The sequence below is a fragment of the Natrix helvetica genome (assembly GCF_964273705.1).
Source record: "Natrix helvetica genome assembly, chromosome: 2".
Taxonomy (NCBI): Eukaryota; Metazoa; Chordata; class Lepidosauria; order Squamata; family Natricidae; genus Natrix; species Natrix helvetica.
In genome coordinates, this window is record NC_138552.1 from 13441575 (window position 1) to 13454611 (window position 13037).

At 45.0% G+C, this 13037-nt stretch overlaps 1 protein-coding gene across 1 annotated transcript in view; it reads left to right on the forward strand.

Moving 5' to 3' along the window:
- The window catches only part of DCC (DCC netrin 1 receptor), a 1323879-nt gene that overhangs the window by 1172834 nt on the left and 138008 nt on the right, over window positions 1-13037 (forward strand). The window contains exon 20 of the mRNA XM_081942031.1: window positions 10463-10657. Within this exon, the coding sequence (XP_081798157.1) occupies window positions 10463-10657 (195 nt within the window). The remainder of the gene's footprint in view (window positions 1-10462; window positions 10658-13037) is intronic.

Sequence of the window (13037 nt, forward strand, 5' to 3'; positions counted from 1 at the left end):
GTAGCTTTTTCACTCTCTGGGCTAACTATGTTTTATCAAATTTAGAGCTGACTTTCAGCACTTATGTAGAAACATACCATTGATATCCATTGAAGTTGACTTCCATTATGGAATCTCAGGGTCACGACCCCTCTTTGAAGGAGAAGCATTTTAAATGACTTTCAGCGAGTAGTTTTCTCTCAGCCCAACCTATTATACCAGATTACTACAGAGACGAGGCAGGACCTTTACGTATTTCACTTTAAACCCCTAGAGAAAAAGAGGGTTGCAATAATAATTGCAATCAAATACGGCTTGTTAAGAAATTCAGGAGAATTCTCCGGGATGCAGAGATGATATTCCCTTTTACAAAAGTAGCCATTTTGGGCAGTATATTATTTCAGCTGCTCTTGTTTTGGTTTTTACACAGAAGGAGGTTTTGCAAGAAATGCTACTAATTAATTCCGTGCAAGCATAACAAGAGTTGAGGACAGCAAGTACACTGTAAAATAATATAGATCCTCAGAGCAAAGGTCTGTAGATAGTGTTAGACTCAGTAGCAATTAAGGACAGCTCATAATAAGCAAGTTGTTTGGCCAATAACATAAAACATAATATAGATAATGACAGGGTGCCCAGATTGACACATGATAATAGAATTTATCGGTGGATATTTTAACTGGATAATAAGAAACTAAAGAACGGATCATCTCAAACCCCCCTTAACACTGACTGACAAAGGATCGGATTTAATGAATGGTATACAATGACCGATATTAGTGCACAAAATATTGCTATTAATAACTATGCCTAATTAAGATACCCATTAGGAGCTGGTCATGTTAATTTGCTATGAAAAATAGAATGAGGCTTTTAAAAAGAAGGGAAAAGGGGTCTAATAATGCAGTTAAATGATCCCTGTAGACTATGAATAAGCAGCAATCCCATTTTATGAGAAATACTTTGCAACCTATAAAACTGTCCCCATTTATAATCACACAAATAAAAAAAACAATGCAGTTATTTGTCAGTGAGAAACTTCCTTTAAAGACTTTTAGTAATACAACGACAAGAACTAGTAACTTCTAGACATTTGGAAAGTTTGAACAATTCTTACAGTTGAAATGGTCAAACTCTTAATTCCTGTCTTATTATGTCTTATTAAGGACTACAGTAATAGTTAGATGAAGGCTTTCCTGATCCATACAGTCCTGGACCTTTCCTAAGGTAAAGGTAAAGGTTTCCCTTGCACGTATGTGCTAGTTGTTCCCAACACTAGGGGGCTCATCTCCATTTCAAAGCCGAAGAGCCAGCACTGTTCAAAGGCATCTCCATTGTCATGTGGCCAGCATGACTCAATGCCAAAGGCACACAGAACACTGTTACCTTCCCACCAGAGGTGGTTCCTATTTTTTCCACTTCCAGTTTTTACGCGCTTTCAAACAGCTAGATTGGCAGAAGCTGGGACATAATGGAGTTCACTCCATTATGCAGTGCTAGGGATTCGAACCGCGAAACTGCCGAACTTTCTGATCGACAGGCTCAGCGTCTTAGCCACTGAGCCACCGTATCCCTATGAGCCACTGCGTCCCTATGGCCTAACTCATTCTTCTTTGACTTTGGATCTTTTAGAGGTGTTACAGTTCATACTGTTGATGAATTCTCAGGCCCTGTATACAAGAACATCCATTTATTGCAATAACTTTATTGGTAATAATGTTCCTGTGGTTTGGTTCAATTGTGCATCTAGGTTTTTCCACACATCAGAATGGTCAACTTTGATGGTATATGAGAAAGACCTTGGGAGACTGAACAAAGAGGCAGCATAGACCACAGCTTGATAGTGGGTGAGGCAAGCGGTTCAAAAGAGAGCCTACCTAGTCTGTAAGGAGACAGGTGTGAGGACTCCACTTTTTGACTTGCAAGATCCCTTGCAAGATACAAATCATGACTGGGTGAGCTAATTCTACTTTATTGTAAAGTTTCATTGACAGAAACTTACAAGTCTGAAAGGATGGTCCTCTCCCACACCCCATCTCCCTTAAGCCCAGGATCTAGAGAAGGTATCTTCTGCATCTGGCCCTACCCACTATGCAGTTGCAGGCTATGCTGTCTCTTATCTGATCCAAAAAGTCTATAGAGATTCTCAGCCATCCAGGTCATGGTTGTCCCAAAGGGGCTTTTTCAGGAGACAACTGGACTTTCTTGGGTTTTTTTTTTTTTTGAAGATGTTTCACTTCTCATCCAAGAAGCTTCTTCAGCTCTGTCAGGATAGTGGGGAATGGAAGGATTTATATTCCTTGCAGAGAGCTGGTCGTTTGCATCCTTTTAGAGGGTTGTTGAAGCACTTGGAGGTTTATCTCTATCCTCAGGGTCACCTTAGTAGTGCTCTTGGTTTCTAGTGTCCAATTTTTCCTCTGGAAATCCATTCTACTCTCACATCATTCAAAGGGTGCTCTTATCTGATCATTCCCTTGGCAGCATCTTTTTGCCCAGTTTCCCAAGGTCTTATCCACACACCGTTACACAATTCATCTTTTCTTTTTTAAGATCCTTTTGAAGCCTGAAAAACTATTAGTTGCAGTTGCAGTAACCAATACTACCAATATCAGTCAAGGCTGATATTAGATAATAATTGCCATACCATTATCACTCACACACATTTGCTTATGGAGTCAGACTTACCTTAAGTAAAAGTGTATGCAAAATAAAAATGATATGCTGTACTGCTACAAGAAGTATCGTGTAGAATATAATATAATAGAATAGAATAGAATAGATTTTTTATTTGCCAAGTGTGATTGTACACACAAGGAATTTGTGTGCATATGCTCTCAGTGTACATAAAAAGACAAGATACATTTGTCAAGAATCAATACTGCATTCAGTTCTGGTCGCCACGATGTAAAAAAGATGTGGAGATTCTAGAAAGAGTGCAGAGAAGAGCAACAAAGATGATTAGGGGACTGGAGACTAAAACATATGAAGAACGGTTGCAGGAACTGGGTATGTTTAGCTTAAGAGAAAGAAGGACTAGGGGAGACATGATAGCATTGTTCCAATATCTCAGAGGTGGCCACAAAGAAGAGGGAGTCAAACTATTCTCCAAAGTACCTGAGGGTAGAACAAGAAGCAATGGGTGGAAACTAATCAAGGAGAGAAGCAACTTAGAGCTGAGGAGAAATTTCCTGACAGTGAGAACAATTAATCAATGGAACAGCTTGCCTCCAGAAGTTGTGAATGCCCCAACACTGGAAGTCTTTAAGAAGATATTGGATAGCTATTTGTCTGAAACGGTATAGGGTTTCCTGCCTAGGCAGGGGGTTGGACTAGAAGACCTCCAAGGTCCCTTCCAACTCTACTATTGTATTGTATTGTATAATCATAAGGTACAGCACTTAATGATAGTCACAGGGTATAAATAAGCAATCAGGAAACAATCAATACAATATAAATTGTAAGGATACAAGCAACAAAGTTAGTCATACAATCATAAGTGGGAGGAGATGGGTGATAGGAACGATGAGAAATGAATAGTAATGCAGCCTTAGTGAATGGTTTGATGGTTCTGAGGGAATTGTTTGTTAGCAGAGTGATGGCGTCTGGGGAAAAATGTTCTTGTGTCTAGTTTTTCTGGTGTGCAGTGCTCTAGGAGGAGGAGCTTCCGGAGGGAATGGCGGCCGATCTGTGAGCTCCGTATGATTGCGGAGGGGCCTCCCTGCTGAGAGGGGTGCTGCCGACCCTCAGTTTTATCCTGAGGGTCGGGATTTGTCGGCGACCACCCCCGGCTCTGTCCTAGCTTGGACTGGTTGGGCAGGGTGATCGGGTGGTCGGCTGGTCGGGCGAGAGGCGCCGAGCGCCGAGCGGAGAAGCGCGTGGAGACATGGAGGCATGGAGACGCGCTGACCGAACAGCTGATGAACAGCCGTATTCTGTGGAATGGAGTCGGGTAGATTAAAAGGAAGCGGCTGGTGGAGGGCGGTGCTGAGCGAAGCAGACCGGAGGGAAGCAGGCCAGAGTGGCAAGCTTTGAAGAACAATGTCGGAGGTGAGGATGGCCCGGGTGGTGTGCACAGCTCAGGCGGCGAGGTTTTTGGCAATGGCGGCGGCGGGGGAGGCAGTCGGAGACGCCGAGCGCCACACCCTCTGGTCGCCATGACCCCTGGTTCTCCAGGGGAGTTGCAGAAGAAGAACGAGGCCCGGGGAGGCTAGAGAGAGTGCTGCCAACTCCAGGAGGCTTGGGAAAGCCTCAGGGAGCTATGGCGGTCTCGGATTTGAGAACAACACCCCCCAGGAAGATGAGCTTCAGGACCCCCGAGGAGGCAGATGGCCATCTCTCCCTGGGCCTGGACATGGAGGAGAGACACCGGGGGGATTGGTGGTCATCTGCTGAAGGCTTGACATTTTTCCTTCTACCCCTATGGACAATTGCCTCCCTTGCCAAAACTTGGATTTCCATCAATTTTCTTTATATCATGACTATGGCTCTCTCATTAACATCCTGCTTTAATCGGCTCCAATATCATCTTGAGCGCCTCCTTAGATAAATCTAGCTAGTTGGCTAGCCCACCAACTTACCCTTTCCATCTAGGGTAAGGACAATTTCACGACAAACTATGATTCCATCTTCAGCACTTGAAATAATCTTGCCCCGTGATTTTTTGTATGATTCTCACGTACACAAGGTCTGACCTACTGCCACTGCGAGAGTCCCCCCTCTCGCAGGTATGGCCTCCTGCCCTTTCGAGGGCCCACCTTGAGGACGGGTTTATTAACCCAGAGAGGTGGCGGAAGCGCACATTGAGGGGTTTTTTAATTAAAAATCTTTTAAAAATTATAAGGGGTTCCAGGGATGGGGGGGAGGAACAGGTCAGGAGGGATGGGAGAGCCAGGCGTCTAGGTGTGGTCGAAGGAGGAGGGAGCGGAGTGGGGGAGGAGAGGGAAGATAGCATTCCTGTGCAGGGCTCTTTGATACCAACGGTCGTGGGGAGGGGCAGGTACGAGGACAGATCAAGAGCGCGTAGTCGGTTGGGAGACCGGGGTTTTTGGTCATTCCCGGTCGTTTGTACCAACCCCTGCATACTAGGTGGTCAGGATCTACAGACCCAAGGCCTGAGACTGCTGTTATGCAACGCGAGGTCCGTTGTCAATAAGGCCCCCCTCATCCACGATCTAATTTTGGAGGGGGAGCCGGACCTCGCAGGAATAACCGAGACCTGGTTGGGCCACGAGGGAGGTCTTCCCCTCGTGGAAATGTGCCCACCAGGTTATCGAGCATTTCACCAGCCTCGGGCCCAGGGAAGGGGCGGTGGGGTAGCAGTGATTATCCGGGAAGACTTAGAGCCGAGAGAGTTCACTGTGCCACAGACATCCGGGTGTGAGTCCCTTGTCGTGAGATGGGGCCCAGGGAGGCAGTTGGGCCTGCTGATAGTATACCTGGCTCCTCGCTATACGTCAGCGGCCCTGCCTGAACTCCTCGAGCTGATCTCATCGGTGGCGGTTGAGACCCCCAAACTTTTAGTGATGGGGGATTTTAATCTGCCGTCGATGGGAGAAGCGTCTGAGGGGGTTCGGGAGTTCATGGCTTCCATGACAGCCATGGACCTGACCCAGTTAATTCAGGGCCCTACTCACGAGGGAGGCCACACGCTGGACCTTGTCTTTGTCTCTGGCCAGTGGATGAGTGATCTGGGAATAGGGGATCTAGACACTATTCCCCTGTCATGGTCGGATCACTCACTTCTCCGGCTGGACTTCCCTGGTGCTACCCCCCGCCGCGAGGAGGCGGAACTGGAAGGTATTAGATGGTTCCGCCCCAAGCGCCTGATGGAACCGGATAGGTTCCAGACGGAACTTGGGCCACCTCCTGTGGACCTGACCCGCCCCCGAGTAGAGGACCTGGTAGTCGCATGGAATAGTGCGGCTACCGGGGCCCTAGACCGGGTGGCGCCTTTGCGGCCTCTCCTGCGACGAAGAACCACCCTGGCACCTTGGTTTACCGAGGAGCTAAGGGTGATGAAACGCCACAAGAGACGCCTAGAGAGTCGTTGGAGATCCTCCCGTTCCGAATTTGACCGAACACAGGCACGAGCATATTTGAAGACGTACCTTGTGGCACTAAGAGCGGCCAAACGTCAACATTGCGCTGCTCTTATTGCGTCTGCAGATAACCGCCCTGCCGCCCTGTTTCGGGTGACCCGTTCCCTCTTGTTTGAGAGACCACGGGAAGCCCCTTTACAGGGTAGAGCAGAGGAGTTTGGGAATTATCTACAGGACAAAGTCGCTCAAATCCGGATGGGATGGACCCCTTTCAGTGGTTCAGTAGAGACGCCCGTTGCGAGTCTTGAGGGACCGCTTTGGGAGGAGTTTGACTCGGTTGCCATCGAGGATTTGGACAGGTTGCGTGGACGTCTGCGACCCACCACATGTTTATTGGACCCGTGTCCCTCCTGGCTTGTACTGGCATCCTGGGAGGTCACGCGTGACTGGCTCCTGGGCCTGGTGAACGCCTCGCTGGGTGAGGGGTCTCTACCGGCCGCCTTGAAAGAGGCGGTGGTGAGGCCCCTGCTCAAGAAGCCTTCCCTGGACCCAACGGACCTAGTCAATTATCGTCCAGTCTCCAACCTTCCTTTTTTAGCGAAGGTTGTAGAGAGTGTGGTAGCACAGCAGTTCCCACGTCACCTGGAGGAAAATGATTATCTAGACCCGCGCCAGTCCGGCTTCCGACCCGGTCACAGCACGGAGACGGCCTTGGTCGCATTGGTTGATGATCTCTGGAGGGCCAGAGATAGGGGTTGTTCCTCTATCCTGGTCCTATTAGATCTCTCGGCGGCGTTCGATACCATCGACCATGGTATCCTGTTGCACCGGCTAGAGGGGCTGGGAGTCAGAGGCACCGTTTTACGGTGGTTTGGCTCCTACCTCTCTGGTCGGACGCAACGTGTGGTGACAGGGGAGCAGAGTTCGACCCGGAGGCCACTCACATGTGGAGTGCCACAGGGATCGGTGCTCTCGCCTCTCCTGTTCAACACATATATGAAACCGCTGGGCGAGATCATCCGTGGTTTTGGAGTGGGATATCATCTGTATGCTGATGATACTCAGCTATACATTTCCACTCCGAACCACCCCAATGAGGCCGTCGAAATGATGTCCCGGTGTCTGGAGGCCGTACGGGTCTGGATGGATGGCAACCGACTAAAACTCAACCCTTCCAAGACGGAGTGGCTGTGGCTTCCGGCCTCCCGGTTCAACCAGGTGCTTCCATCTCTGGCCATCGGGGGCGTCCAACTAGCCCCCATGGAACAGGTGCGCAATTTGGGCGTCCTCCTGGATGCCCGGCTGTCCATGGATAACCATGTAACAGCCGTGGCAAGGGGGGCGTTCCATCAGGTTCGCCTGATGCGCCAATTGCGCCCCTTATTGGACCGGGATGCCCTACGCACAGTCACCCATGCGCTAGTGACGTCTCGCCTGGATTACTGCAATGCTCTCTACATGGGGCTTCCCTTGAGATGCACTCGGAGACTACAGTTGGTCCAGAACGCGGCCGCGCGGGTGATTATGGGGAGGACTAGATACTCCCCTGTAACACCTCTCCTGCGCGAGCTGCACTGGCTTCCTGTGGTCTACCGAGTGCGTTTCAAGGTTTTGATTATGATCTTTAAAGCGCTCCATGGCACAGGGCCTAGTTATATGCAGGATCGCATCCTGCCTCACACATCCCTACGACCAATTCGCTCACACAGAGAGGGACTTCTCCGGGTGCCGTCCGCCAAACAGTGCCGGGGGGCGACACCCAGGAGCAGAGCCTTCTCTGTGGTGGGCCCAGCCCTGTGGAATGACCTCCCCCGTGACATCAGGATTACTTCCGATCTCCGCTCCTTCCGTGTACAGCTGAAGACCCACCTCTTTCAATTATCTGGCCTGGCTCAATCGTAATTATTCTTATTCCTCCTAACTGGTTTTAAATTGTATTTTAAACGTTAAATTTTAATTTTATATGGGGTTTTTATAATTGGGGTATCTTAATGCGGGTTTTTTAACTGTCTATATGATGTAAATTGTCTACCTCCTCCGAGTTCGAGTCCGTGTTTGTGTATCTGTATGTATGTTCTGTATGTACGCCTATGTGTTTTTATATATTTTCTGTGTTTTATATGCCCCATTGTACGCCGCCCCGAGTCCTACTTGGAAAGGGAGCGGCTAATAAATTCAAACTTATTATTATTAAACTTATTATTATAGCATAATTTTGAGGGTAGGAGTTGAAACAATTTAAGTCTGACAAACTCATACATGCTATTATTCTTTGAAATGCTTTCTGACCGAGGGTACAATTTTATATATGCTTGTTAAAAGGTATGCAGGATGCCATGCAATCCTTCCCTGTTGACTTGCCACGTCCAGCTGCCCAAATCTTCTCATTTCACAGCTGACTGGAATGGTTAGAAACTGAAAACAAGGGAGCCGTAAGATAAAATGTGGGAGTATTTCAGTTCCTTATGAATGGCTAAGTTCCTTGCAGGGTTTATTACAAAAAGGAGACATGTACACTCAAGCAACCTGGCACGAGAATGACTTAGCAGGGAATTCATGTGTGTTTTTGTATACCAAGGGGGTTGGTGGGGGCTTAGATCTTCACAGCTGGCCTCTGTGCATTGTTCCACATGAACAACTCACATCAAAGACAATGATTACCTTTCTAATAGAATTTGGCTATCCGTCTACCTTAACCTGACAGGCGGCAAATGAAATGGAAAAATACTTGTGGATGTGTTGGATTTTTAGGTGCTCGTAGAGGGTTTTTATGCATAACACCAGGCCTTTTCCTGACCTACTTAATTTGTTATGTTGTGTAAGACAAAGATATGGTGGTTTGAAAGCTAGGGGTCACATTATTTGTAGCTTTCAGCCTATTTTTACAAGCCACAAAGTCATCAAAATTTGACAGCCAAACCTGGGGTGCAATAGGATGGAATGGGAGGATAAAAGAGAAAGAGAAGAGAAAATAAGAGAAAATAAGGAGAAAGGAAAGAGAGAAGAAGGGAAGGGAGGGGAAGGGAAAGGAAGATAAAAGGGGAAAGGAAAGGAAGGGAATTGATTGGGAAGGAAAGGGAAATGTGAGTTTAGGTCCCTCATATTTCTACTAGACATAACAGAATTATTTTATCTTAATGCTGACTCAACTAACCTACAGAAAATCCCCACTTCCCACAACCCTCAGATGGTTCTCCTAAATGTGTTATCTCTAGTTGCAAAAAGATTCCTTTTTTTGTGACTGTTGGATTGGAGCAAACATGCAAAAGAGCACACTGTGCTTGCCTCATACAAGGAACTTCTGGGACATTGTCTGCCTATGACAACATTCAGTTCAATCGCATCTACATTTATCTAAGGAGCTTTCTTAATCAGAAAACAAGATGTGAAGATGCTGCAATAATTATTATTTTATTGGTTTTGGATTCAATCTCTAAAGGGTGCTTTGGAGTTCAAATGTAACACTGTTCTCAAGAAAAGATAGCATGTTCTCCTATGGGTTCAGATGTGGTATTCAGCCGATTCAGACTGGTTCAGGCGAACCAGTTTTGGAAATTTTGAGTAGTTTGGAGACCTGGCAAATACCATCTTTGATTGGTCCCACCCTTCCTGTCGTTCCCTGTTCTATATTCCTTTGTGTTTTTTTTAGCTCAGCTGATTTTCATGACAGAGCTAAAAAAAAAACAGCTCAGCTCACCAGCGCTGACATCGAGGGTAGTTTTTGAGTGCTGCATGCACAGGTGCGAAGCACAATCTCATAGAACTAGTAGGAAAATATTTGGAATCCCACCACTATACAGTAAGTTCCATTGCATATTTTGGACACTGAGTCCTGAGCAGTTTAGATAGATGATGGATGGATGGATAAATATAACTTAAATGACATGATCCAAATCTATGAGTTTAACATTAAGGTTCTAGTTCTGCAAGCAGGAGTTAACACAGTTCAATTTGCAGCCCAAGACTTGAGGAATTTCAGTGAATTAAACTTTAATAATTCATCTTAGGCAGTTTGGTTTAGTGGCTAAAAGTACTGGGCCAAAACCAGGGACACCATGAATTCTAGTCCTGTCTTAGGCATAAAAGCTATGGTGACTTTAGGCCACTCCTACTTTCTGGTCCCCAGAATGTAGGCAATGGCAAACCACTCAAAGAATGGTAAACCACTTAGCAAACCACTATCGCTAAGTCCATACAGTTGCCAGAAGTTAAAGCTGACTCCAAGGCACCAGCTCCAAAAGAAAAATACCTTTTAAGATGCACTTGTAAAAGAATACTAATGGTAAAACAATTAATAACACTGTTGACATTGGAAATAAATTTTCACGCGATTGAGACTGGGTTAGATCTGACTCTGTACAAGCATTGACATGTCTACTTTAATAAATGCAAATATGTTATGTGTGTAAACAGAGAAGAATGGCGTGTCCTTCTATATTTTACAGCTTACATTCTGTTCTACACCTTGGAAAAGAATTCCCCCATTGATGACTGGATCATGGAGACCATCAGTGGAGACCGACTTACGCATCAAATTATGGAGCTGAATTTGGATACAGTATATTACTTCAGAATACAAGCTCGAAATGCCAAAGGAGTGGGACCTCTGTCTGACCCTATCCTCTTCCGGACTCTTAAAGGTTTGGGCTTGCTCCTTATTTGTGCTTGAAAAAGTTTAGCAGGCACTAAACTTTATTACTCATGTTTCTCTGTTGACATTAGAAGGGCCCAAACCAGGCCTTGTAAGATCCTACTGGTAAAATTGTGAAATGGTTTAGTGTAGTTGATTATAACCAGATAAAATCAATGAATAATAGTATTATACATACAGTACATCAGTCTATATATACCACTTTTGGGGTGTCTCTCTCTGTGTATAAATAAATAAATATTTCGCAAACTGGAATGGGCAAAATATGAAATAAAAATCAATGGTGCCTATTTAAATCACTTAAGATTGGCAGATGATATCGTTCTCTTGTCACAAGACCCAGAAAGGCTACAAAAACACATACAAGAGCTGCATGAAGTGGCTTAAAAATAAACCTGAAAGAGAGCCAGGTTATCTGTCTGTCTGTCTGTCTGTCTGTCTGTCTGTCTGTCCGTGTGTGTGTGTTGTATTTGTGCTGATAAATAAATAAAGGGAGACTAGTATAGATCTATTTCAAGCTATGTAGCTCTCATCAGCTAGCCATACCCTTACTGGGATTTGAATATTTGGGCATACCAGGGGTTGTAACACAAATACATACGTACGTACGTACGTACGTACGTACATACATACATACATACGTACGTACGTACGTGTGTGTGCGTGCGTTTTCCAGCATAACTCTGGAACGCCTCAAGCAATTTCAACCAAACTCGGTACACAGATGAATTATCCTCTGAAGAAAAATACTGTAAGACATCCCTAACACCCCTTGGGGTGTGTGTTCTGTTAAGATACAGCCTGTTGTGCCGTACTGCCATACTGGCTTCTATTGTACAGCGCAGTGAGGTTGCCATGGTAATGGCTTCACATTACTCCACAAGGGGGCTCCCTCTGGTAGAGGGGAAAATCCAACATTAGAAATTACTTTTGGTCCGGACATTTCCCCCCTATAAATAAATACCCAGGCAACGCCGGGTTATCGACTAGTATTTAATAAATGCACTAAAGAAAGGAAAAAAGTATATCTGGAAGACGATACAATAAAGGACATTGAACGGTGTATTAAATGTGGTTAGCAGGCATTTGGCAAGCTAAGCATAATTTTCAAGAACAACCTTCCCCTATGCCTGAAGAGAAACATTTTCAATCAGTGTGCTCTACCTACTCTAACATATGCCGGTGAAATGCTAAACTCTCAATTGATGCAAAAAGCTATGAGTGGCACAAAGAGCGGTGGGAAGATACATACTCAGCATCAAAAGACAAGATACAATGACCTGCACATGGATTCGAGAACAAATGAAGGTATTTGATATCATCAAGAGAGTAAAATGGTCTGGTCACATAGAAAAAATGATAGCAGGTGGACCAAGGCTGACATAGAATGGATCCCACTTGATAAAAAGTGTCCATGGATCGACGACATCAGCAAGTATTGTGGGCCCAATTGGCAAAATAAAGCTCAGGATCCTATTGGTTGGAAACATGCGGAAGAGGCCTTCATCTTGCAGTGAAAATACAATACAATACAACACAACACAACACAATACAGATAGGTAGGTAGGTAGGTAGGTAGGTAGGTAGGTAGGTAGGTAGGTAGGTAGATAGATAGATAGATGATAGATAGATGATAGATAGATAGATAGATAGATAGATAGATAGATAGATAGATAGATAGATAGATAGACAGACAGACAATGCAATATATTGTACCAAATGTTTTGTATATATATTGTACATTGTATGTATGTATGTATGTATGTATGTATGTATGTATGTATACATATGTGTGTGTATGTGTGTGTGTGTGTGTGTATTGTATCGTGTCACAGTCCCTGGTATGCCCAAATATGGGAGGGAGCACACTGCATCCCTTTTCTGTCTTTCGGCTCTCTCCAGGAGACCATCCAGGAAGAAAACCATCTTTTTTATGTTGCCTTTGCTACATTTGTGTTGCATTTGTGCTGATAAATAAATAAAGATAGACTAGTATAGATCTATTTCAAGCTATTTAACTCTCATCAGCTAGTCATATCCTTACTGAGAATCGAACCTGTATACATACATACATACATACATACATACATACATACATACATACACATACATACATACATCTATGTATGTATGTATGTATGTATGTATGTGTACACACACACACACACACACACACACACACACACACACTGATATATGTATAATACATTGTCACTATTATTCAGTCATGGCTTGGAGGAATGAAGTGGTTGTGTGTGCATTAAAACCATGGAGGAATAAGTGAATAGTGTTGTCCTAGTTATACTGCTGTTTTCGACCTAGGCTTAGCTCATTTGTTGTGATTCAATTTTTCAGGTTAAAGGTGATCC